This window comes from Pagrus major, chromosome 18, assembly GCF_040436345.1.
Source record: "Pagrus major chromosome 18, Pma_NU_1.0".
Lineage (NCBI taxonomy): Eukaryota > Metazoa > Chordata > Actinopteri > Spariformes > Sparidae > Pagrus > Pagrus major.
In genome coordinates, this window is record NC_133232.1 from 28,441,218 (window position 1) to 28,468,278 (window position 27,061).

Below are 27,061 nucleotides of genomic sequence, written 5' to 3' on the forward strand. Positions count from 1 at the left end.
AAACTAAATTCCTGAGAATGTTACAGATACCTCTACCCAATATACAAACCAACGCCTTGCTTTAAAACTTGTGAAGCTAGAAGACACTTGTGCGCCCTTTCCCACCCTCATCACTGGCTGGCTGGCTGGCTGGCTGGCTTGCTCGCTCTGGGACTGCTGCCAACTGCTTCAGCGATGGTGACTGTGTGCTGCTACTCTGCCCTGCGCCTCTGGCTCCCTCTGGTGTACACTCGCCCACAGCTGCTGCCGTTTCCTGCACTCTTGGGCTCTCTCTGCTTCCCCCTCCATGCCCTCTGGTCCTGTCCTGCCTGGCTCCTCTCTGGTCCTCCCATGCCCTGTGGTCCTGTCCTGCCTGGCTCCACTCTGGTCCTCCCCGTGTCCCTCGGCCTCGCTCCTCGCGCTGGTCCTGCGATCTTCCTCTAATAACTAAGTCCATTCCTCCTCACAATACCTAAGTCCACTCCTGCCCTGGATAACTCAGTCCATCTTCCCCTGGGGGAAAAAAAAATCTTCTGTCTTCTCTAAGCAATACAAAAAATTGGCAACTTAAAAAAAAACAAAAAAATCCATATAGAATCATCTGAGCCTTTGATAAGACTAGATACTTTGTTTCCTTCCAAGCTACTGCAGCTTTCCTCTTTCTTCGATCAATGGAATCACTTTCATTTAAAACATTACAAAAAAATGGAAAATGACTGAACCACTAGGGTGCAACTTGAATAAAAAAACAAACAAAATAACGATTAACTGCAATTTAAGCTGCTTTCTCAAACCATGACATTGACTAGCCTCATCTGCTGGTTTTCACAACTTCAAAAAACATTGATTGTCTTGATTGCTTCTTTGGTTTACAATGCAAACAAAAGTTTTTATTCTCAAGTCTCAGGCCTTTTTTTTTTTTTTTAAGTCTTGGTCTTTTTTTTTTTTCTTGGCCTTTTTTTTTTCTTTTTTAAGTCTTGGCTTTTTTTTTTTTTTAAGTCTTGGCCTTTTTTCTTTTTTTAAGTCTTGGCCTTTTTTCTTTTAAGTCTCGGCCTTTTTTCTTTTAAGTCTCGGCCTTTTTTCTTTTAAGTCTCGGCCTTTTTTCTTTTTTTTTTTTTAAGTCTTGGCCTTTTTTTTTGTTTTTTGTTAGTCTTGGCCTGTTTTTTTTTTTTTAGCCTCAGACCTGTTTTTTTTTTTTTGTTTAAGTTTCAGGCTTTTTAGTTTTTTTTCCCAGATCGCAACCTGATATGTCTGCCCTTTAAAGTGGCATATATGCCTGTAAGTATAACACGGCCCATTTTAAGATACTACAACTGGGACATTTCTCGCATTATTGTTTTTCATTGCTCAACAGCGCTCTCGATATACATCTTATAACCAACATCTTGATAATGAAGTCTGCTTCGGTTCCGCCCTGATTAACTTCAGTAACGTGACTTCTAAAGTTGCTCGTACATATTGTTTTAAGACCACGTCAGCCAACTCTTATCTTTAGCCTCATCAGCGTCTCACCGCACTGCTTTGTTAATTTCAAAATAACAATCCTGTTGCTTACAGCAGTAGACAAGTTAACTACCATTTTGTTAATTGCTCTTTCTTACGCTATCAGTTTTTTAAAGGCTAATAGACTTTTTTTTTTTTAGAAAAAAGCTCGATACTTGCTTTCACTCGACGCTGCTCTGTGGATAATGCTAATAGCGTTAGCCTCGCGGCTGGTCCAATCCGGACCGCTCCCTTTCCGTCTCTGAGTAGTGACGTCACGCGTTATTCAAAATCAACCAATAGCCGACATTTGCTGGCTGCTACGTCACGGCTCCACTCATGGGCCAACAACTGTTATGGTCATGGAAAACATCGACCTGGATTAGTTTCTTTAAAAAATACATTAGAAACGAGCTTTGTTGATACGGTAGCTTATTTTAACCGTTGGGCTAACACGGCGAGTACGTTATGGTTGAAAAAAAACAAGTTGGCATAAACACAAGTCTAAATTTGGCTCGCTTAGCCTGCCTTTAGCTAGATAGCTAACTAGTGTCGTCAAAAATAACGAAGCTTTGGTTTAGGAATCGGATCGAGGCTGATGTTCAGAGATCGCCCGATTGGAGATTTGCCCGCTGACGCTCATTACTTTAAAACAAAAAGCACGGTAACAAGAAGTCTTGCTGATAAAAGACGAGCAAGTGAAATGCGTATCTTGATATTGAAGCTGCTCGCGTTAGAGACAGGGCCCGATGGCCATTAACGACGATCAAAACACTATATTAAAACAATTCACATACATAAAGCTAGGTTGTGCGGATCTACATATCTTCATCATTAACGAGCGAGCCTATTAGTTTAAAAAAGAAAGAAAAATAAGATCGGTTTAACCTGCGACGCCCCGCACCGCGACGAATTCGTATGAATGCAGTGAGAGTTGAAATGGCGTCAACCGCTTTTATACTGTTTGGGTGATTCGGCTGCAGCGAGAGGAGTTATTCATCCGATAAAAAAAGTAGTCCCACTTTCAACTGAAACAAATCGCTTACAAATGTTGATTGGGGCTTTATAGTCGACGTCAAAACAGAACACGTGAATAAATGAATCGACGTGGGGATAAAATGATTAATAGGGGACTCTTAGAAACAATACCATTTCATGAAGCGGTGCTCCTTTTCAAACTGGCTGAATAAGACGAGTGAGTGAGTGACGGTGATTGTGTTGATCGGATTCACTACTTGGAAATATATAAAACGCAAACCAGTGAGGTTAATCACAAGAAAAAGGCACATTTTCAACATATTACCCACCATCAGCCAAAACAGCTGACGTCACGCTAAGGGGGCTGCGCGGATTGATCTTTACTTGTGTGTTACACGGTCCAACAAAAACCGGATCAAACTAGAATATGGTTGAATCGCCGGATCTACTTCCCCTTTACCGCAATGATACGCCGTCTGTGATTGAAGAACAATAGAAAACACAAAAACAGCCAACTCATCTCTCTTAACTTGGACGGCCCGTGTTCAATAACGCGTTTATCCTTTCGGCAGATTGTAGTAGTTGCTGTAAAAGCTGCTGGTGCGTGCGGTACGTTTTTTTATCAAGTGTGTGTGGTATCACGTTACATGTGGCCCTATTCATAGACACGTGTTGTTGTTTTTTACAGGCCTTCATCATATGAGTCTCTGCTTTAACGTCCAATTCAACATGAAGTTGAGTGAAACATAATGTCTGGTGGTGTTGGCTGAGCAGTGTACGTGACAAAACTAGAAATATCCAGAAACAGCCACTGCCAGACTGTGTGTTGCTGTGGCAGGGTGGAAAATTACCAGTACTGAAGGCCGAAAATGGGACTGATTCACCAGCAGAGGGTGCAGTTAGACGTGATGTTTGTCACGTATGTCCCAGTGCATAAAAACTCCCTGTTCCTCCTCCCTTGTGTTTTCATCTGTTCAGCTGGTTTTCAACATTGATTACAGTACCCTGGACAAGTCTGGGCAACCTCCCTTATGCAACCATTCTCATGATAGCTCATTGATCAACACCAGCAGAGTGTGGAGAGTTGTCCTCTGGATGGGTTTCTGCCCCACCCGGCCTCAGCGAATTGATCTTTGTCATGGTTGTTGGAGAGGATATAGTCAGTGGCGCTCACACATTTGAGAAAGAGGGAATCTTCTTTCATGTGATAATGCTACGCCAAAACCTTTCATGTGATAGGCTCATCAAGGCCTTTGTCTGATACTTGCTAATCAATGCCATTAAAAGGTGCACTACATAGCCTAGTTTTGGGAAATGCATTTTAATCAGAAGAGAAATATCTTCACTGACTGATTTCTTTATGCCTAAACAAACTAAATAAGCAAACTGTCTTTGTTTTCATGACATAATACTGAATAAACAAACTGACCTTAAAGGACAACCGCAATTTTATACTGTTTCAGTTTGTTTACATTCGGCGGACCCTGCCACCTTTCTCAAACAATCTTATTTGAACCTTATTTTCCTCCAAGAACAGCTTGTTTGTTCACTTATTAACTGAGTTTGTATTATTACCTCATTAATACTGTAATTATTACTATTCTGAATTTTAATTTCTTATCCAAAACTACATAGTGCCCCATCAGTATATGGAAATATATTTGAAGTAGGGTGCTGCGATATACCGATACTGACGATAATGTGATATAAAAAAATTAAATACTGACCTGTGTTAATAATACACTTATGATGTTACCGTGTGAAATAATCCAGCGCAGATCTTATGACCTGTGGATCTTTTGCTCATCTGGTTGCTTTTTCACTATTCGTTATGTGTAACTGTTCGTTGCAAACTCTCTCCAGCTCGCTACTCTCATACTTTAAGTGTGATCCATTTGCTAAAAAAGGAGAAAAAAACAACAGTAAACCAAAGTAAAGTAGAAAAAATTCAAATTTTCTATAGATATCACGATAATATCATGATTGTGCATTCATTTGGCCATGATAATGATGTAATGAAAATCTTATATCCTGACAGCCCTAGTATGAAGGATGCCTGAAACCAAACGTTCAACCTGACAAAACTACATAATGCCCCTTTAAATAGCCTAAATAACTTGACACAGAAGATTTTTATTTTTTTGGCTAATCCAGCAAATTAAACACCTGACAAATCAAAACACTTCATCACATCTTATAAAACAATGTGATGTCACAAGCAGTCTCTATTATTGATTTGCATCATTGCTAACAATAATTTCATACAATCGGAAAAGGTGTAGCTGCCATGGTAAAAATCCTTTATGGTAAAGGATAAATGTAGATTGTTCCATGGCATATATTGTCATATCACCCACCTCTTCCAAATGTAATAAAGTAGGCCTCAGCCAGATGATAACAGGAAACCTCTCAAAATCAATGGTGCAGCTGAGGGCAGTTTAATAGCTCTGGTTGATACTCATACCTGCTTTTCGTGTATTAATAACGATAGCTGTAAAAACAAAGCAAACAAAAAATGTCACACCAGATTATAGGATGAAGACATGAAGTCAAAGAGCGGGCACACTCCACTGTGAGTTATATCAGGGGGTTAAATTAACTTTGTTATAGATCTTGTCCCACAGGGCTCAGTTCGATTGTGTGAGGACAACGGCCCTGCTCTTTCAGCTGGTTCAATTAGCATCCAGCTGTTACATCAGGACTGATACAGAATCAAGCCACCATCCAGGAATTCATACATCCCTGCTCACGAGCCGAGAGTACATTATGTTTCAGCCAGCCGCCGAGGGACATAAACTTAACTAGCAACTGGATATGTGCAGATTTCATTTCTGCAGAGACTTCTGAGGCTGGACTCCTTATTTGATAGTTGAGAGTATAATTTACTTTTCAAAATACTTTCCCACATTTTTGTACTTATTTTTGCGATCACAAACAGCAGAAGATTATTGTTGGTATGAAGTGACAATTCTCTGCTTGGAGCCTTTCGAAAAAAAAAAAAGATTAGAAGAAAAAAAAAAACTATAGTTGCATATTAGCTGAAACAACTGAGTGCCACCACGGATCACCATCAGTTCCCCGACCAGGACGGCATCCACAGCCTACCACCAGGGAGGAGACAGGTGATGGAGAAGTTTTTTAAGCCTGTTCACAGCCCCTGTGACCCGGACGAGATCAAGCCGCGGAAGCACCACCATCGTCACCCTCACCATCACCATGACTCTCACTCACACAGGTAGGATGGTTCATTCCATGTTTATATTCATGTCTAATCGAAAAGGAATTAAACTATGTAGTTATGAAAAATAAGTTTAAACTCAGACTTTTCACTATTTACAGTATTGGTGATGTAATAATACAAACCAGAAATATTTATTTTTCCCATAACTGAATAAACAAGCTGTTCTCAGAGGAAAATAAGGTCCTCAGAACACTGTTTAAAGCTAGAAAGGTGGCAGGGCCCGCCACATATAAACAAAGTAAGACTGAAATTGTGTTGACCTTTAAGGTCAGTTTGTTTATTCAGTTTATTCATTCATGAAAATGAAGAGAAATTGTTGATTTAGTTCGGGCTGAAGAAATCAGTCAGTGAAGATCTTTCTCTTTCGTAGTGCACCTTTAAGAAATATAAGTAATTCTAAAATTTGCCTGTTTAAAAATCTTTCCAATGCGACTTAACATTTTCATTGGTTGCACCGGTGTGCCTGATATTCAGCAGGTCAGATTTTAAAAATGTATAAAATATTTTTTAACAGAGAAAAAATAAAAATAAAAAGCAAATCCACAAAAACTTCAACAATAATGTTCATATAGCCAGCATCATAAAAACACTATAGTCTTAACAATAAGTTTTTAACTTTATTTAATAAATTAAGGGTTTTCTTAATACCCCAGTATTTGAGTTTGTCAAGCACTTATAACATCAGCACTTGTGATTTGTTGTTGTGTGTGCTGCTAATGAATTGAAGATTGTTTCCATTGTTTGTTTTATTTATATAATGTGTCAGGAAATAGGCAAATTATTGGTTGCACCTAAATTATGTGCTGGTGCACCTGAGCAACCAGTGTTACAAGTTAGTCTGGAGCCCTGAGTACTAGTACTATATAATACAATCAATAATGGAATGTAACTAAGTAAATTTACTCAAGTACTGTATTTAAGTAAAGTTCTGAGGGAGGCTACTTATACTTTACTTCAGTACTTTTTCTACTACATTATACCACAGTTTGGGGGCAAATATTTAACTATTTACTCACTACATTTATTTGATAACTTAAGTTACTAGTTACTTTTCAGGTAACATAAATTCTTTTTTTTTAGATTAGATTTTTAAAAAAAGAAGAAAAAAGCACATTCTGATTATTAGAAAAATGCTGAATATTGGATTAGATATTTGTCTAGGAGGCTAATCTGTCGACGTATAGTATACAGTATATACATGTATCATTTACTTTTACTTGTACTTTTGATACTTAAGTACATTTTATATCAGATACTTTAAGAAGTGCTATTCATATGGGCGACTTTCACTTATACTAAAGTAATATTTTAACACCATATCTTTACTTTTACTCAAGTATGACTGTTGATACATCATTACATTTATTTATTACTTCTGTGTTCATGTGTTGTAGGTACACAATGTTCGATGATACAGACAGAAATACAGATGAAAGCCATGGACACCACCGCCATCATCATCATCGCCACTATCTACATGACATCCCTCATCACGATGCCCGCCATCGCCATCAGACACAACAATTTCACCACAGCGAAGAGGATGAGATACTCTACAACCACGAGACACCTGTCACTCTCTCCAGGGCCTCTTCCTCCTCCCTCTCTTCCTCCACTTCCTCTTCCTCCTCTTTCTCCTCCTGGTACACAGAGACGAGTATGAATAATCCTGTCTCCATCCATCATGCTCAGCACCCACAGCATTCCCTGTCCTGCTCCAATATCGCAGATATTCGCAGAGGTTTCAGGGAAGACGACGGCAGCGAGCCCGTAGTCATTGCCACCGTTAAACATGGAAAAAACGGAAGTGTTTGTAGTGAGTTACATGGGAGCTCGCAAAAAAAAGAAAAACATGTTTTTTCCACTCTCGACCGAGGTCACAGCAGAAGTGTTGAAGGCCTACTGCAGCGTAATAAAAGTGATGTTAAAGGGGAGCGATCCAGAGCACAGCACATGGACTATGGATCTCTGTATAAGACATCTAGTTTGAATCGAAGCCTGGCTTTCAGTGAGGAGGACATTGTGCTAGGGGTCTCCAGGGGCCCAAAGAGAGCAGTGTCTTCCATCCAGCTACCCAGCAAAGGCATTCTCAAAAACAAGGAGCCTCATACTGACATTCGCAAGGCTAAGTCGATGGAGGTGCTGTCGCCAAGAGTTTCCAAAGAGCAAGATCCCAGTGGGCAGAGGGGGAAAGGGGTGACTCAGGCAGAGATAGAGCGAGCCAAGGCAAACTTTGTGCAGGGGAAGATGCAATTCTCAGCCTTTCTAGATGAGATTACGAAACAGGTTATAAGTCCTTCAGATCTCACCATCTTGGGTGTGAACAAGAATAAAGCAACTGGGAAGACACCTGTCCCAGCCCAGACACCTGGTCCAGTCAAGCCTCAGCTCCCACCCAAGAAGGGCAGAGAGAGCTCAGGAGAGGAGAGGGAGCAGCATCCAAAACAGCACAGCAGACAGGAGAGAGCAGCTCGCAGCAGCTCTCGTAAACACTCGGACTGCTCCAACCCTGACAAACTGATCTCATACACAGCCAAGAACCACCACGGAAGCCCCCCGCCTCATCACTACCCTCACTCTCCCAGCCACAACACTCACCACGGCAGCAGCCGTAAAGACAGGAGGCCGTCTCCCACTGGGGGCTCCGTGTCAGGGGACAGAAGTGCCAGATGTGGCCCTCCCCTCACAGATGGCACCAGCACCAGTCCTGAACCCAGCCAGCCCAAACAACGCCACCACCGCAAACAGCAGTCTGCTGCCTCCCCCAGTCAATACACCCAGCACCTCCCTCAGTACCAGCCTCAACAAGTGCATCCCAGCCCCTCTGTGGGGACCGGCCTCGGGTCTGAAACTTCATCCACAAAATCGGATTCATCCAGGCACAGAGACACAGCCTCCATAGCGACGAGTCACAGCTCGGAGCAGAGCGGTCGACACCATTCAGAGCATGTGGGGCAACAACGCAGGGTGAGTTTACTCTCATAGTATTTTTGCTATTTTTTTTTTGATGAAGTACAATAATATGAGACAGGAAGTGGAGAGATCTTAGTCCTCAGATCATGAATCTGGTAGTGTCATTTGTGCAACAGTACAAAAACAGAGCTTGCACACTAGGTAATACTCCCATGAACATTGGCGGACTCAGGACGTATGAGGGGCAGGGGCGAAAAAAATAAAAAGGGCACCAGCTGTATGAAAGTCACGATATATTTATAGTGAAGAGGCACGTTTTGTTCGCTGGAAGGTCACCCTGGATGGCACTTTATCATGTTATATCAACCATAGGGGCATCCAAGAGGGCATTTTTGCCTTGTATCACTCTAAATCTCAAACTACCCATAACTGCTTGACCCTAATTTAAGATCACCGGATGTAGGATCAAATTGTACTCACTCATAGATACCAGCCACCTAAATATGCCTGATTTTTTCCATCAAGATCCATGGATTATTTCCTGAGAAATTAATGAAAATGTTGAAAGAAATCTCCCAATGTTTAAGAAAGTGAGAAAAAAAATTCCTGGATCTGTCCATTTATCTGTATCCACACCAACATTTAATGGGGTCTATTCTGGGCCAAGGCCCATCCCCCATCCAAGTTTTGTGGAAATTCCTTCAGTAGTTGTTGTTTTTTTTCAGTTGTAATCCTGCTCCCAAACCTTCAAAAGGACAGGGGTGAAAACATAACCTCCTTGTTGGAGGTAATTAGTCAAAACAGCTGCCAGAAAAAAGTTATGTGTTATCCCTGAGTCATACACCCTACTCAGCTAATATAATTTATCTTTATTTATAAATGATATGTGGTAATTGTAAAATGTTCATCAAATAAAATCAATGAATGTGAAAGGGATGGAGAGACTTTATAGCATTTTACACCAAATGAGGAAAAGATGAATCAAGTTTTGTTTTGTTTTATTATACAGAATTTATTGCTTCAAGACATGTACATACATTGTATAGCACTACACTGAAGGGCAGACATCTCTGTCGAAATATCAGGATGCACATATCAAATAGACAGAGTATTGCTCGTGTCTTGCAGCAGCAGTGTAGCTGAGTCACTGTGTGGGTTGTGTCAAACACTACGCATTGCAAGCTGAGTCATTCTTCAGCACTGCAGCAGATGATAGTCCTGTGCTTTTAAAGGAAACTCCCTTTGAAACTACCTGACTTGTCAATTTAAACGGTATCATTATTATCAAGGATTTCAAGGCCCTGATATACAGTCTGTTCTAAGAAATCGCCACAGAAAGTAACAACACATACCACACATGCAAGACAAATCTCTCACTAGCTCTCAGTAACAGCCAGCATCATGCAAAATGTGAGAGCGAGTTGGTTGAATAAGAGCACGTATCACGTTGCTGTTATGTAAGAATCAGGCTTATACTCTCATGTACTAATAAACACAGATAATATTACATAACACTGACTGTTTCCATGTATTCACTGTTAAGGTTTGAGTTTATTTTATCAAGTAAAGGGTCAGTGAATTCACACATACACACAAACCTACATTACACAAACATGCAAAAGGGAAAATCCCAGTTTAGCCCGCAGAACCAATCGATGAATCCATTTCCGGGAGCAGGTCTGCCATAACTCAATAGTTTATTCAATCTGTCATGTACTCTGTAATGGGTGGATGACCCAGCCTGTGTGTATTCTGCCTTTTACACAATGCGGGCAGGGCCAGGCTCTAGCTGCTGTACCCATGAATAGTAATATGTCTGCATAGATGTGGGAACTAGGGGTGCTGAGGAGGCACCTCCTAAAATGAGGCTATAACATATGCCGAATTTACAAGAAGGCCCAAAATTGAGTGATTTTTAAGAGTCATGGGGACATTCTCTCCCTCTTCATCTCCTTGCTGTTGTTCACTGTAGTTGATGTGGCTGCTTTGACACATAATATGTTGGTGTTCAAGTCTGCTGTCTGCTGTAGTACACAGGTTATAAATTATTGTTGAGAGTGTTGAGAGTGTGTTTTAGCATTTACTATGACGTCATTTTATAGCCTGACCCCTCAGCACCCCAAACTGTGACTGTGTCCCTGTGAGTGTGTATAAAAATAACTGGATGGTAAGATGGGTGTGACGTCCTCATTATTTATTTATTGTTCTGTACCGATCTGTGCTTTTCCGCCTTTAGCACCAAACCAGGAATCAGCCCTGAGCTGCTAATGTCGCTGCAGATTTACAGACTCGAATCAGCAGCTTTGAACAGCTTTGTTCGAAAGTTCCCGTTCACATGCTTACAGTGAATATCTGCAGTGCATGTTGTGTTTGAACAGTGATGTGTTTTTCATTGTTTTGGCTCTACTCCAGTATGCTGGAATTCAAATGAAACAATGCAGTTGAAGTTCTGACACTCAGCAAGGGTGTATAGGGAGTGTTCACATTCCTATGTGGTGATAAGAAGCTGTCACCTGTGTAGAAAGAGGGCCACAAGTTTAATACAAGTCATGGACGGTGGATGTAAACACCCTCCAATTAAAGCTGAATGTCATTGTTTCATGCCATAACAATCCTAAATTACCTAATGCCTTTTGTATCTCTTCTCCATCCCTCTTTTATCCTGTTTTAGGACACACTGTGCGATGCCGACCTTCTCCAGTAAGTGTAATAGACTTTCTGTCCGCTCATGTCACATTTTCAGTAATGCTTCTCACACGTTCCTCTCTGACTCATTCAGTTCTCTCTCATGATGGGTCAGTGGTTATTGATCACACTAATGAGCATCCTCTCTGCTTCCTCTCCTGAACAGAAAGAGATGCAGTTATGAAACATTTATATAACCATCTCTGTGTCATTAGAAATAAGTATATGTGACAGAAAACTAATAACATAAGCACCAGATGAAAACACTTGTGTAAGTCATACATAATGCTCATGTCCATTGATGGAGTCATTTCAGACTATTCCTCTAATATTGTGTTATAGTTTTCTTTAAAATTGGCACAGATGATTTGACTTAAAAATGCTGATTGTCAGACCTCTGTATCTCTGTAGCTAAAATAATGCTAACTTATATGCAACCTATGTAGCAGCCATCTTTGTAGTATTTGTTTGAAAGCTAAAGCTTTTTATATATATATATACATACATATACATATATACATATATATATATATATATATATTTACCATTTTTGACTTATTTAAGTCACCCAAAAATGAAAATTCAGTCATCTTCTACTTACCCTTTGAGTGAAGTTTCGTTGTCCACAAAACATTTCTGGAGCTTCACAACAAAACAGTGTTGTAGTATTTTCCTAAACAACTGAAGTAGATGGGGACTTAACACATAAATTGGCTCCATGCAGATCATCCGACATAATTAATAATAATAATAATAATAATAATTGATTTAAAAAAAGATGTTATATACAACTTTTTGTAAAACAAAATGTTCACTGTATCTGCTATGCTAAAAGGGTATGTGCACACCTCGTCTGAAGTGGGTGCTTGAGCTCAACCACTCTTTGAGGTTGTAAAAAACATCTTTTCAAATCAATTTGGGATCTCTGAGATTCTGGACTCTTGGATTATGCCGGACGAGCTGTATGGAACCATTTAACTTTTTTCTTACTGTTGTTTTTTTAACGATTTAAAACAAGTCCCCATCTCCTGCAGTTGCTTAGTATAATGCTGCAAAGGTGTTTTGCTGTGAAGCTCCAGAAATGTTTTGTGGACCACAAAACTTCACCTGACTTTCCATCGGCATAGAGGTTAGTAGATAATGACTGAATTTTCATTCTTGGGTGAACTTATCCTTTAATATGTATTACTAATTAAGTTTGATATCAACATGACATGAAATGTGCTACCAAGAATGGATTTTTTTGGTTAAAAAATGTTTGACCATGCATACTGAGTAGATGCAGGAACAATTTATAATAAAAATATTCATAAATGGTAAATGTATAGTTAATTAGACTTTAGTTAATAGTTATTTCACAGTGAAATAAATGTATTCGATAATAAAACTCCTCTGTGTTCAGGGCACTGCAGGAGGAGAATGCTGATCTTCACCAGAACTTGTTGCAAACTGTGGTTTGCATCGAGAGCCTGGAGGCAGAACTGCAGAGGACTAGGGACGAGCTCAGCCATGTCAAGGAGAAATATAAAAGGTTTGTTATTATAAACAGAACAAAACCCAACATGCATGACTGATAAATGTTGCTTATACACTCCTCACTTGCAGTGATGGAATGTAACTAAATACATTTAATCAATTACTGTACTTAAGCACAATTTTGAGGTACTTGTACTTTACTCAAGTATTTCCATTTTCTCTTACTTTACTTCCACTCCACGACAATTTTGAGGGGAAATATTGTACTTTTTACTCCACTACATTTATTTGATAACTTTAGTTAGTTACTCTGCAGATTGCATGCTGCAACAGAGCCAAAGTAGCAGATTTTTAAAACAAATGTATTTATTTTATTGCCAATCATATAAAAAAAACACTGATTCTGATAATCAGAAAAATACTGAATACTGTATCTAATAATCAGCCAGGCAGGTTTACATTTATTGCGAGAAAATTACTTCTGATGCATTTAATATTAGATACTTTAAGACTTCAAGTTCTTTATGGATGGATGACTTTCACTGTCACCAAAGTTTTATTTTAACACAATTTCTTCATTACTCAGTTATGACTTTTGAGGAATTTTTGCGACAATGTCGACTTGTTTTCACAAAGAAAGACTGACGAGCACACAGGACTGGAAAACATCTCTCCCACGTGTAGAGTGATGATGCAGTACATACTGAACAACATGTTTCTATAGAGTAAAGTATCGACTCCAGAGCAACAACCAATCAATAAAAAACAAGCCAACCTATAGCTTTACATAACAATTCCTATAGATTGATCGATCCGTGGAACACTTTGGATAAAGCCCCTGTATGTTTCCGTGGGTGTTTTGGTTCTTCAGTGACCCATTTTCCCTGAGCAGCAGAAACTCAAGGCATCTGTCTTGTCCCTTCACACCCGCGAGTGAGAGTCTTGTTGTTACTCGAACCCTGTCGAGCTTGTATTTGTTACCAAACAGCAGCTGCAGCCCCCAAGGCACATACCACACCTTCTTCAACAAACTGGAGCAACTGGAGTGAATGGTTGCCTCACACTGGGCTCCAGTTTGGTGTCAGTTGTTGCATATTCATTAGAAGGGTTTGAGGCTGCCATTTGGCCTGAAAAACAGCTGTTTCTAACCCTTGAAAAAAGATAATGACATGGTAGAGTGGTGTGTGTTGGAACAACACTAATACATTAATGTGTTTGTTGTTTCTTCGTCTTTCTTCTGTAGCCTTCTAGAGACTCACACTGGGACCAAACAGGCCAATAACCTGCTCGGGGAACACCTGCATATAGCGGTGAGAAAACTTTTTATGAAGTCACAGGCACAATGATCAAAGAAGGAATCTTGTTTCGCTGCATTCACAAACCATGAGCTACTGTCATGTTAATGTCACCCTGTTGTACGTGTCGCTGTGTGTATGTGTGTGCAGTCAGAGAGCCTGAGCAGCGAGAGGAAGTACCTACTAAACCGTGTGTCACAGCTAAGCTCAGAGTTGGAGGACGCCCACAGGACCATAGCAGCCCTGGAGAACATCAATGTGAGCATACTGCCATCTACTGGACATCCTCACACACTTCCATACACAGCAGACATTAACAGACGGCACACATTTTACTAAATACATTATTGTGATGGATTAGTCTTCCTTAATTGTTGCTTCTATTCCTAAACTTGAGTAACGGCTGAAGTTACTTCTGATTTCTTTGTATTAGTTGTAGTTCTTTATTAGTGTTATGCTAGAAGCCATTCTAGTCATTAGTTTTTGTAATAATATCTTGGAAAATACCCAAAATACCCTAGTTTGCAGTGGTCAGTGCTCAGTTCCTTTACTGAGTAAAAGTACCTGTGTAAAAATATTCCATCACAACTATGAAAAGTTTAGCAGGGAAATTTCTCTTTAGGAGAGCTAATAACAACTCAAAAAGAAAGCTGTGACAGGGCCACAACCCGACACTGCACAAGTGAAAAAGTTTGAAAACCACTGGTTTAATCCTGTACATGTGTTGTATTTTACAATCTTATCATGTGGGTTTTTTAATGTAAAAACTTAATTTAAAAAATGTCCTCTGTCAGCGGAATGTAGTGGAGTGAAAAATAATATTAAAAAAAAAAAGAAAAAAACCCCTGATACCAGATATTTACAAAAAACAATAAAGTTTATCAGTTTGAACAGTAAATATCTTGTCTTTTTACTGTTTTTGACTGAATAAAGGTCTTAAAGGATTTGCAAATAATTAAATTCTTAGTTTTTATTTATTGTTTTCAACCAAAAGCAGCACATTATGATTAACCTGCAAAATGTTGCCAGAAAGATGCAGAACAACCTGGAGCGATACAGGACAGGGGTGTGTTTCTTCTTCTTTTGCCTGGATTGAATTCAGAGTTAATGTTCTTGTTTGCTGTCTCACCCTCAGGTGCCATGCTTGATAAAGGAGCTATTAGAGAAACACTTCGACTCAGCCGAGGCCATACAAAAGTTTCTGAAAAGCCCTGCTACAATCAGCCATTCCACCACCTCTCCACAAGCCGGCGGCCAATCCCAGGCACCTAAAATGGAGGATCCGTCACTTGATTGGTTGACAAAGTCAGAGGCAGGTCTGCAGAGGGTCACAGCCTTCATACCATTTAAACAGGGGGTGCCAGCAGCAGGAACTGAAGGCAGTCACGAGTCCAGCTACAGCCCACCTTTCTCTGTATCTGACATCAGCTCAGCTATCTGCAAGAAAATGGCTGCCAGTTTTGCTGCCAGACCTCAACCTCTCTATCCCCAAAGCCAGCAGCAGCCTCCCCCGGGCACCAACTACGTTGACAACCAAACCAACCAAAACCTCCATCAGGCCCATGTGGGTGGTGACAGCTGGGGTGGGAAGGGAGGAGTAAAGGTAACTCTTTTGGAGCAGGAAATTGTGGACGTGACGTCGTCGTCAGCCCAGCAGATCCTGGATGAGTTCATACAGCAGCTGCAGCCCCATAAGGAGGCGGGTGGAGGGAAGGAGCAGCAGGGCGGGCGGGAGTGGGCGGGTGGAGCAGAACACACAGGCAAAGTGGCAGATTGAAAATGTCATCCGAGAACATGGCAGGATAAATGAATGTTCCCGTCTTGCCATCTTGCATTTAATTATGTCTCTATTCATATACAGTATGTCACTGCAATCAGATGTATGCTCAAAATACCAGCCTGCTGAAGCTGAGAAAACAAGGTTTTTTTTTTGCTCATATATAATTTACTTTTCGGTCAGGGTTGCTCAAAGTAGGGCCACTATAAAGTTCAACACAAAACAATTATAATAATGTTTATGCTGAATCTTTTTTTGTGATGTAAAATGCAGTTTAAATATGTAGGATGCCTAATAATTAATTGTTTACTTGGGTTACTCTGAGCTGTATGGAGCCATTTTATGTTGTAGTCCCCATCTACTTTAGCGGTTTAGTCAGTAGATAATGACTGAATTTTCATTTTTGGTTGAACTTGTCCTTTAAGTTTCAGTGTTGGCCCTCCCAGGGAAAAGGTTTAGATACCCCTGTTTGAGGTGCTTGATGGATTTTTATAAACCAGAATTAATAATAGAGGAAAAAGAAGAAAATTATATGATTGGTGCTGAAAGATACAGTAAAAATTGGATGAACAAGATTTCCTCACAAACATAAAAGAACTGTATACGGGGAATGTAATTTACATAAAAAAGCCACTTTGAATACCAAAAAATATATATATTTTAAATGCAGTAATAGAAAATATGAATTTAAGTACATCAAATTATATTTGCTATATTTGCTAATGGTGGTTTTCCATGTATGCTTTATGAATATATTTCCATTTTAGTGTTTATTTTAATAATGTGTCTATTCCCTTTTTCCTGTTACCATCATTTCCTCACAAATTAGCAGAGAGCATGTGGATCACATCAAATGTCATCTGCACACAAAGCCTCACAAAGCCATTGTGACTGCTGAGTGAGAATCAAAATAACCTCTGTGCTTCGATAAGTGCCGGAGTGATAATAGACATCAAGTTGATGAGAATAATCACCTTTCCAAAAAGCCAATTTTAAGATGAATGCTTCATTTTCAGATAGGAGCAGCTCTTCATTCAGTAGTGAGCTCAACAGATGAACTTTTAGACCTGTTCATATAATGAAAAACTGGGTTTTTTAAAAGTTGGAGACAGGGGAGTAACAGGTCTGATTTGAATTAGTATCATTCAATAACTGTAGCCTCTTATCAGCTGCTTTTCAAATCTGATTTTATGAGACATGGCTGAGCTCTCAGTAGGTAAGACTCAATAGATGGTTGTTAAATGACAGACACAGGTGTAGCTACTTGAAGAATGATGCTAAAGACCTTTTCAGATGCGGCACAGTGCTGAGGTAAGTGGGTCTCACTTACCTCTTGAAGCAGTGCATCTGCTCTCACACACATCAGTGAGTTCACAGTAGTCATCTTTCAGCAGCAGCCTGTTGTACCATGTCAGCACCAATGAATAAGATTTTTATTTCTTACTTTTGTTCATAATAATTCCACCAGGCAGAAATAGCTCTTGAAGACTTTACATAGACATGATCTCATTTCTGTTTCCTGACATTGCTCATCTTTATTGTTTGGGGCTTTACAACAGAGCTGTAGGAAGAAAGAAAAGAAATGGCTTTTAACTGATGTTAACTGGTGAAGACTATTTTTAAAAAACCTTATGATATTAATGTAGTAGAAAATGTTAAATGTATTGCTTCGTGTAGATATTTATTGACTCTGTGTATGAAGGTTCTTTTATTTTTGTCATTCTACAACACAGGGATGTACAATAAAATGCGAGTTGTAGTCTCTTTATGCTTCACAAGAAAAACTATTTGTGTTGAGAACGAGTTAAGGATTGAGAGAAGAAGCTGATCCGTCGTCTGGTGGTTTGGCGACAGATACTTCTGTATCTTTTGGCCGACGGCAGCAGGATGAACAGACTGTGACTGTTTTAGGCTCTGTGTGTATATGTAAATATGATACATTGCTTTCTGAAGTATAATTGCGGTAGATGTCTTAAACTGGCATTGTCGGCAGTACCAAAAATGTACAGCTAACAGCCCTGACGTAGTTATGAAGGTGTTGTGAAAATGTAGATTAGAGCACAGCAGTGAGACATTAATGTTATTTTAATCTCTATCGCCCTCATCTCTCATCACTGTACACTTTCTGTAACCGTGACATTTCAGCTCTTGTACCATAGAAATATAATCATCTTAAATTAAAGCAAGATCTCAGATTATAGACGTGTGTTCTTTACTTGTGATTTTGTGCTCTCTCTCTCTCTCTCTCGTCTTGTCAGCAACTTTGCTATTCTCAGCTGTACTTAAAATGTATTTCTCTTTAATTTGAAGCAAGAAAGAAATGTTTATTTTGGATCTCCAAAATTATAATTATTCCCCGATGGCCTTGAATATATTATATTTAGTTTGAAGTGAGACCTGGACAAGTTTGCTCATTATGTCAGTATGAGCAAATCTCTCCCTCAATCTCCCTATTTATGAAAGACATCACTGGAAATGTGATTAACGATGAAAAACGGCGAAAAAACAATTCTTTATGATTTAGTTCGATTTATTTTTCTCTTATGTGTGTTGTAAGAGCTGGTAACACAAGACTGGCTCCAACCTAACAATAGCTCCAACCCAAGCTGTTATAAATACTTATAATGACAGTTTAATCCTATTGATGCAGCCCCACCAACAGCCCTCCCTATTGCACTGTACTCATAATCCCATGCGAGCATTATCTCTCCTCTCCCTTGTCTTACTTTCACTTGCATGATGTAGCCTGTGTCTAACCATCCTCCACAAGAGATCATTTCAGCGACAATATTCACTTCATTTCAGTCAAAAATACATCAGTGGATATGTGGGCTGCCTTAAAATAACCATCACATGTGTTTTACTCATGTAAGGCAGTCTTTTATTCATACAGTCATGGCTGTTGTTCACTGTAATGACACCACATTAAAAGTTCAAGAGAAGGTTTTCATCTTTGTTAACTTGGAATAAACACTCATTTAGTTTGGATAGAATTGGGTTGAGAGCAGCACGGTGTTCAAGTTAATTAAAGATAATATTTGTAGTAGTGGAAAGTAGCAATGTATGTACTGTACTTAGTGTATAAGTATTTCCATTTAAATGTCAACTACATTTCAGAGGCTGTATAATGTGTTTTAACTCCACTACATTTATTTGATAGCAATAATTGGATATCCAGTCTGGACCCCTCGCTTGCTAAAACAGATGCACACCTGTTCAGGACCTGTTTTACCAGCCCTGACAGTGCTGCCTGGACTGGTAATGTTTCACCTAGTGAGTCTGTGTGTGTGTGTGTGTGTGTGTGTGTGTACATATGTGTGTGTGTGACATCATGGTAAAATGTGGCCTTGGAGACACCTTTTCTAGCGGGACCTGCCACAGAAGCGGTTTGAGTACTTTGACAGGTGTATGTCTGTCTGTGAACAGATTTCATCAGTGCGATAAAATCACTAAGATTCGGTCACAAAACTATACAGGTGTGTAGTTGAGACGGATGATTGGATGATTGAGAACCTTCATCAACATGTACTTATGATAATGAAGTACATTTATTGCCAGAAAATTACTTTTGATTCTTACAGAAAGTACATTCAATTTCAGATACTTTAGGACTTTTATTCAGGTACGTATGGGTGACTTTCACTTCTACCAGAGTAAAATTTTCACACAATATCTTTACTTTTAGTCAAGTATGACTTTTGGGTACCTTTTACAACACTGCTGAGTATTAACATGTATGTGATAATGTAGTATTGACTACTGAGTAGTCATGGGTCGTTATGGGAACATTTTGACAGCGGCGTCCCAGCTGGTGTGATCCCATCGCAAGATTGTCTTTAGTCCCTTCATTCCTTTCACATTAATTATCTCAGAAACCTTGAGTGATAATTGTCATTTCATACATTGGTATTATAAAAAAAATGATTATAGTAGGCTACATGTTGCAGGACTGTAGGATTTTGATTGCAGGACTTTAACTTGGAATATTTTTGCGTTGTTGCTGTTTCAATTTACCCCTCTCACCTCTTACAATTTTTCTTAACCTTATTATTTAATACAAATCTCAAGTATTACAGACAGTAAATTAGATTTGCTTGCTCATTTCCCCACACTCCCACATCTCAAGTTTGCTAACATTTAGCCTCAGCTAACGGTGTTTGTTATATTTTTTTCTCTGAGGCATCCATGTAGCCCAGCCTGTGCTGATGTGTTTCAGGTAAGTCCACCTGTCATAACAGTCCAATAGTCCCTCCCATACTTCATGTCTATCAGAACAAGTTTGCTGATCAGACACTGGCCTGTTTTTCCATTGGGCCCTGGACTTTAATAGGATCCCAGGGACTCTGTTGGGGGATTACGGCTCCAAACTCTCGACTTTGGCCAGTCTCTGTGTCCTCCAACCATGGGTGCAGCGGTTTAGGGGGCCGCCGCACATCCACAGACCCAGAGGGGCGCCATCAAAAGACAACATCACGTCAAGAGGAAGAAATCGCTGGTTTCAACTTGAAGGGGGGGCTACAGCACTGTGACCAATCAACTTGAGAGGAAAAATTGCCATCTCTGGAAAAAGGAATATCATTTTCTTCCAAACTTCATTATTAGACTTTTTCCCATGGTTTTGCTGCATTGATTTGGATTATAACAAATCTTTTTGGGACAATTTCAGCATCTAAGTGAAAGCTTTTTGGATTATCCTCTGAGGTCGACTGTGTCCTTTACCATCTAAGGGATCTACCTGCTTATCCCCTCCACCTGGAACAACTTAGATGAGCTCAACCTGCTAATAACTCACCAAACAACGAGACCGAGGCCTGCACTGACCACTGTGTTTCTGCAACCACCCTCTTGTGACCTCTGTAGGGGTTGTCTCTTCACATGCATCTTTGAGCAGAATTTACTGAACTCCTCTTTCTTCTCCTGCTCCCTTTTTCTTACGTTTCTCTGCCATCTTTGTGTCGATCGGTGCACTGTAGTGAGCCATGGTGCTGCTGAAGATGAAGTTCACCCAGCAGCGGCGGGTGCGTCTCGCCCAGGGCCTGTGGCTGCTGTCCTGGGTGGCAGTGATGTGCGGGACCTTCGTCTTTTGTCTGGGTGTCTACCTTAAGACAGAGCTGGTCCGGAGGGCCGAGGTAGTGAGAATGAAATATATTCACAAAAAATAAATGCAATGTTAGCTTAAAGACTAAAGAGCTAATTCTAAAAACACTGACATTAATTACTCAAACGTGGGTCTAATTATCAGACTTTTCCCTTTGCTCGTGGTTGTTTACTGAGTCTGCTGTGCTGCCGCTTATCAGTGACATTCATTCAAGCTTTGCTCTACAGCTTAATCCACCAGTACAAACAGGCAGCACACAAAATACAAAGTGTAAACACACACACACACAAGGTGACATGCATGTTAAGTCACGAGAAAATAGGTTGTTAAAACGCTTGTATTGAAAAATCGCCATCTTTTCCCAAAGTCGTTGTGGTTCAGTTTGTAGTGGAGTTAGGTAACGTGACCAGTAGGTGAAGGTCATGACCTCTAGAGGAGTGGTGCATTTGTTGAAGCCAACCAGTGATTGGGCTGGATTGATCGCCGATTGATTTGGATGCATTGATATCCAGAGGAATGCACAGGAAAGCTGCAGGCCATGAACGCATGCATTCAGATATCTATTGATGTCCGGTGAGAGAAGCAGATTCTCTTGATTGTGCAGCAAAGTGTTATTGAGTTAGTGTGGAGATGAGCGCCAGGAAGAATCTCACAGAATGACAGAGTTTAATCTTCCTTTAATTTAGACAGTTTGTTTTGCACTTCACTCTCTTAACTTGTACAGATCATTGACAAGACTGATTGTACCCCATGGAACGGGAATTAGAGCATCCAGAGGTTGAGATTGTTTGTCCTGCACCACATTTGGCTGGATATTTATCACTGGATGATTATGTTAGAAGATGGCAGATCTGGGCTGAGCTTTTTAATGGTAATTTTAAAACAACAACAGGGCAAAGGGGCACCTACGGCTGACATACTTCTACTACTTAACTCAGCCAATAATAAACTCAGGCCTTAATTGACTTTGGCTGTAACCAGGGCGATTAATCAAATTTGTCATCATATTTCCACAGTAGCCATTACATCCAGTATATCAGCAGCTAATTGAATCACTCGGCTGCCAAGGTCATTTTTAGAACAGATAAGGCTAATTGAATGCAGGATTATTACCTGCTTAAATGGGTGGAAAATGACCTAGAGTTGGCTGCTGCTGTTATCTTTGACTGTGCTCTTCCTTTCTTGAGGTGATGGACAACACGGAGATCCACATGGTGCCCAACATCCTGATGTTGGTGGGCCTGGCCTCCATTGGCACTAACTGGATGGCCAGTCGTGTGTGTCAGGACTCCCTGGACCCCAGCCGCTTCCCCCGCTGGAAAGTTCTGCTGCTGGCTTGGTTCGCTGTAGCCGCACTGATCTGTTATCTGCTCGTCGCTGTTGTGGTGCTCAGCTATGCCCTGCAAGGACGCCTGGAGGAGTCCCTGAAGGTGGGGTCACAAGGCTGGGTAACGATTGAAAGGCGAAAGGTGCCATGACAGGATGATGTTCTCAGATCCTTGAGCAGAACTCAAGGCAAAGGCTGCTCCCACCCAGCTGTGTAGAATGAAAGAGTTTGGGGGGTTTGAGCCAGAGAGAAAAGGGTCATACTACATAGACAAAATTGAGCAGCAGGTGCAGAAGAGAATTTAATCTATCAGTATTTAAGAAAACAGAAAACGTTATTGTGTTTCTCTTGTCTTCACTTGGATGATGAATGATGATGAAGCCACAAACTAAAAAGCTTTGGTCTCACAAAAAAGTTGTGGATTGATCCAAAGAGTTGCTTGAGTTTTGACCTCTTTAGTCTTGACAACTTGTCATTTTAAATGTATTTCTAAAAACATTTAACCAACAATATAGTGATGGATTAGAGCTCTCACCTTTGTTCAAATGTTGCACTGAAACCAGACATCATTTATTTAAAATAAGGTTTCAATCAAGGTTGAAAACAGCTGCATTTTTGACATACACTCCACTTCTTTCTCTTTCCGCTGGCAGGTGGGCCTGAGGAATGGTATTCGGTTCTACAAGGACACAGACGTGCCGGGCCGCTGTTTTCAGAAGGAGACAATCGATCGTCTGCAGATGGAGTTTCGCTGCTGTGGAAACAACAACTTCAAGGATTGGTTTGAAGTGCAGTGGGTCAGCAACAGATACCTGGACTACACCTCCAAGGATGTCAAGGAGTGAGTGAATCACAATGAGCAGGTTATGAGATGGAGGGAGCGGATATGACGAAGATGAGAATACAGAAAATAGAGATATAGATAGGTAGACTTCACTTCTAAAAAGGTCAAACAATATGTTAGAGGAAAGATGGAGAAAAAGGATGATGTGGAGGTGGAGGAGGAGTGCATTAAAAATACATGTGGCCTTTACTTTTGAAGAGCATGACAGAGATAGATGGAAAGGTTGAAACATGTAGAGAGGTTGGTCAGTGATGAAATAAGAGGGATGAGTAAACAGAAAGGTTTTGACATGACCCCACTCATTTCTCACTAACGTTGTGTTTATTGAGCTAGAAGTAAGGCCTTTAACCTGAAAATATCATTCTACTCTGTTTCCATCATCTGCTTTTCTGCAGTCGTGTCCGGAGTAACGTGGACAGCCGTTTCCTGTTGGATGGCGTTCCTTTCAGCTGCTGTAACCCCGCCTCCCCTCGCCCCTGCCTGCAGTACCACCTGACAGATAACAGGGCCCACTACAGCTACGACTACCAATCAGAGGAACTCAACCTGCACAGCCGCGGCTGCAGGCAGGCTCTCATCGACTACTACATGGACTTGATGAATTCGACTGGTCCCGGTGTGCTGTCAGTCATCCTAATACAGGTGGGATACATGATGAGCACATCAGTTATTTAGTGATTGTGGTAAAACAGAGGAAACACAGTAATTTAGAAAAGCACAGCGTGTTCATTAATGTGATTTTGTGTTTAATTCTCACATTTGTCCCGAGACTACACAAATAAAAAAATCCAGAATTTTAGACAATGGCTGTGTACTGACGCACACACTGCCATGGCAACCGACAGAAAAAGAAAACCTCACTGACACACATCGATTTCTTTCTTTCAGTCAAACATGCACTTTAAATTCTTTGCCAAATAACAGCATTGACAGCACATTCTCTTCACATAACAAACAAGACCTCAGGCTGGAACAAGAAGCTCATGCACATGTTTAACAATGTGTCAATGCACATCGCCTAAAGCTAATCAATAACTCTATACTTTTAAATGCAGCAGCTCTGGATGTTGTGTTTGTTGTAGTCCATCACGAGGAGGACATATGGCTGCCATGTGAAGTTAACAAGGCACCTTCCTAACTCTTTGCAATTTAATATGACTGTTTAAAAGTGCAATGAAATATGGCTTAAAATTAATGAACATTAAAGTGTCCTGTTTGTAAGTGTACTTAAACAGACTTATAATGAAGTGAATTTAAAGGACACTTTTAAGAAAGCCTACTATATTTCAAAGGACATGAAAATAAGTATGCTTTTTAAAAGTATACTGAAGTGCAGTTAACAAAAGGAGCAAACATGCGCACTGTCTTTAAGTATATTTTAAAACACTTATGACAAAGTGAATTTTGAAAGCACACTAAATGAGTATTTGTGATTTAGTATAGTTTTATAATATAATATAGTACACTTGAGTCCTGTTTACAATACACTTACAAAAAAGTATACTTTATAGAAGTACACTGAAGGAAATAAGTATATTTTCAGAACATTAATTCATTCATTATTCATTCCATTTTCCAAGTGTACTTTTTAGAAGTACATTTTGAATATATTTTAAATTAAGCACAAAAGTTAAAGCATACTTGTAAGAACTTTTGCATACCTAAATTATATTTCAAATACAATTAAGTATACAAGTTTTACCTGGCGCGCATGCTGAGCTGTAGATCATGCCTGATTTGCATGGAAAGGCCAAAAAGTACTTTGAATCATGTGGTCAAGAGGGAAGCATGAAATCAAACAAAACTATGTTGGACAGCACTGAGTGTGTCACAACTAATTCATTTTTCTTTTTGGTATCGACTGATAACAATGAAAAATTAATTATTGGTATCAAAAGAAAAAAGAAGGATTTAATTCCTGCACGCACTTTTCACCTCTGTACTGAAAGATTAATCAAAAAAAGGGTCAACGATGATCTCTTTCAAGAAAGGCCTTTGTGACCAATAAATCTATCAATGCAGAGGTGAAAAGTGTGTGAGGGACTCTTCTTCTTGTTTCTTTATTTCCACGTTTTAAAATAAAATGTATAATAAGAAAGAATATGAAGGAGAATTGCCTAAAAACCCTCCAGGGGCTTGAAAAATGGCATTCTGCAGGCAGTGATTACAAGAAATAATGACTGTAATATATAAAAGACGGAGACATTACCTGACAACAATTCACAGTCGTCAGTTACACAAGTGTAAAGAATCAAACAAGGTCACATTCACACATTTATTCATTTATGGAGTATGCACAAACACTAAGCATCATGTAAACAAATAATTACATAAAAGGAAAACAAGCAATATTCATAAAGGGCCTTTTGACTTGAGGTGTGTGTTACCTTTGACTCATCTTGCATCACAATAAGAGTAGACATAATTATATGTTAAATGCAGTATAGAGGAAGCTTGATGTTCTCTGCAATCAGGTGGAAAATATATGTGCGTACATCAGTGTATATCGGCAAAAATCCAATATCATGCATCCCTAAAACATACAGAGTTAATGTAAGTATGTGCAAATATGAGCATCATTCATCGCTTAGTTATCAGGTTTACGACACTTAATAACTTTATGAAAATGCTTGTGGGCAGAAATTAGATTTTAGATTTTAGACGCAGTTTTTACAGTGTCTTTATGTTTCTTTCTGTCCAGCTCTCTGTGCTTCTGAGCCTTCGGTTCTTGCAGACGGCCGTGGAAGGAGCCATGGCTCTGGAGGACCCAGAGGGTGACAGTGAGGGTTATATCCTGGAGAAGGATGTGAAGGAAACCTTTGAAGAAGTCAAAGCCAAGGTCCTCATCTTGCTTAAGTTTGGGCAGGTTGACCCCAACGCCACCGAAGAGTCTCCTGCAGACGCAGAGAAGGGACCTGATAACACTGCGGAGAAGGCTGCCACCCCTACTCCTGCCAGCTAGAGGGGGAAATGATTTAAACATGAGCTGAGGAGGAAGGGATGCAGGGTGGGAGGGGAGGGGGTGTCTGAGGTTTCTTGGTTGTGTGAGTTGGCTGGTGGCAGGGAGAACACCTGTTTGTGACACGTTAGGCTTGATTTATGCTCAACCAGTGCAGCAGCCACATGGCCAAAACAAGGCAACACATAGGGAATCTTATCAGGCCCTACACAGACACCAAAACAAACATCTCCTCGGCGCAGGACCTCACGAATGTGTAACCATCGGAGAACCTGTCCAGGAGATGTGTAGTACTTTTTGTTGTAACTAGAAGAGAGTACATTCAGTTTAAATGGGTGTAGCGTTCACAAACATCTAAAATGTTTTGACATTTGGCTCACTTCATTTGGTACATAATGCTCAATTTGCATTTGTATAATTCATCACCCAGCTGTAGACTTTGTACTAAACTGCAATGAAATGCTTAGGTACCTGTTTAAAGTGGCAACATGAATTATATATTAAAGGTAGAAGTTTTTAACTGCTAAGTAGTGTCCGCTTCCTTTTTGTACACATAAAATAATAGAGTCCCTGAGTGTGGGTTATCTGAGTTCAGCAAAGGAGAGTTGGATTAAGTGTGTGTGTGTTTGTGAGTGTATGTGCGTGTGAGTGTGATGCCCTATATGAAGCTGTCATTGTGTCTATTCTGGCAGCTCTGAAACAATCTGATAATCCTGGTATAGTTAATCCCAGAACTGCTGCACAAGCAGTATCAGCACGCAGTGACAGCACGCAGGGACACACTCGACAGCACGCTGATCCAACATGTCGTCGGAGGTTGTTTTATAACGCAAAACAGTTGTTAAAATGCTTTTTATTTGCAAAGAATATATGATGGTGATCTGTCCTAGCTACAGGCATATCCAATGTGTGCTCATTCTTCTTGAATAAAACTCTATCACAGAATGAGGTCGATGAATGTTTTATTTTAATCATAACAATAATTAATAATCATTAAAACACAGGTT

At 40.0% G+C, this 27,061-nt stretch overlaps 1 protein-coding gene across 1 annotated transcript; it reads left to right on the forward strand.

Moving 5' to 3' along the window:
• Positions 1-20,805: 20,805 nt before the first annotated feature.
• Positions 20,806-26,057, forward strand: LOC141013687 (peripherin-2-like). Its single transcript, XM_073487506.1, has 5 exons — positions 20,806-20,955; positions 22,112-22,354; positions 22,905-23,092; positions 23,491-23,737; positions 25,797-26,057. Exons 1-5 carry the CDS (start codon positions 20,806-20,808, stop codon positions 26,055-26,057), a joined length of 1,089 nt encoding a protein of 362 aa, XP_073343607.1.
• Positions 26,058-27,061: the final 1,004 nt, after the last annotated feature.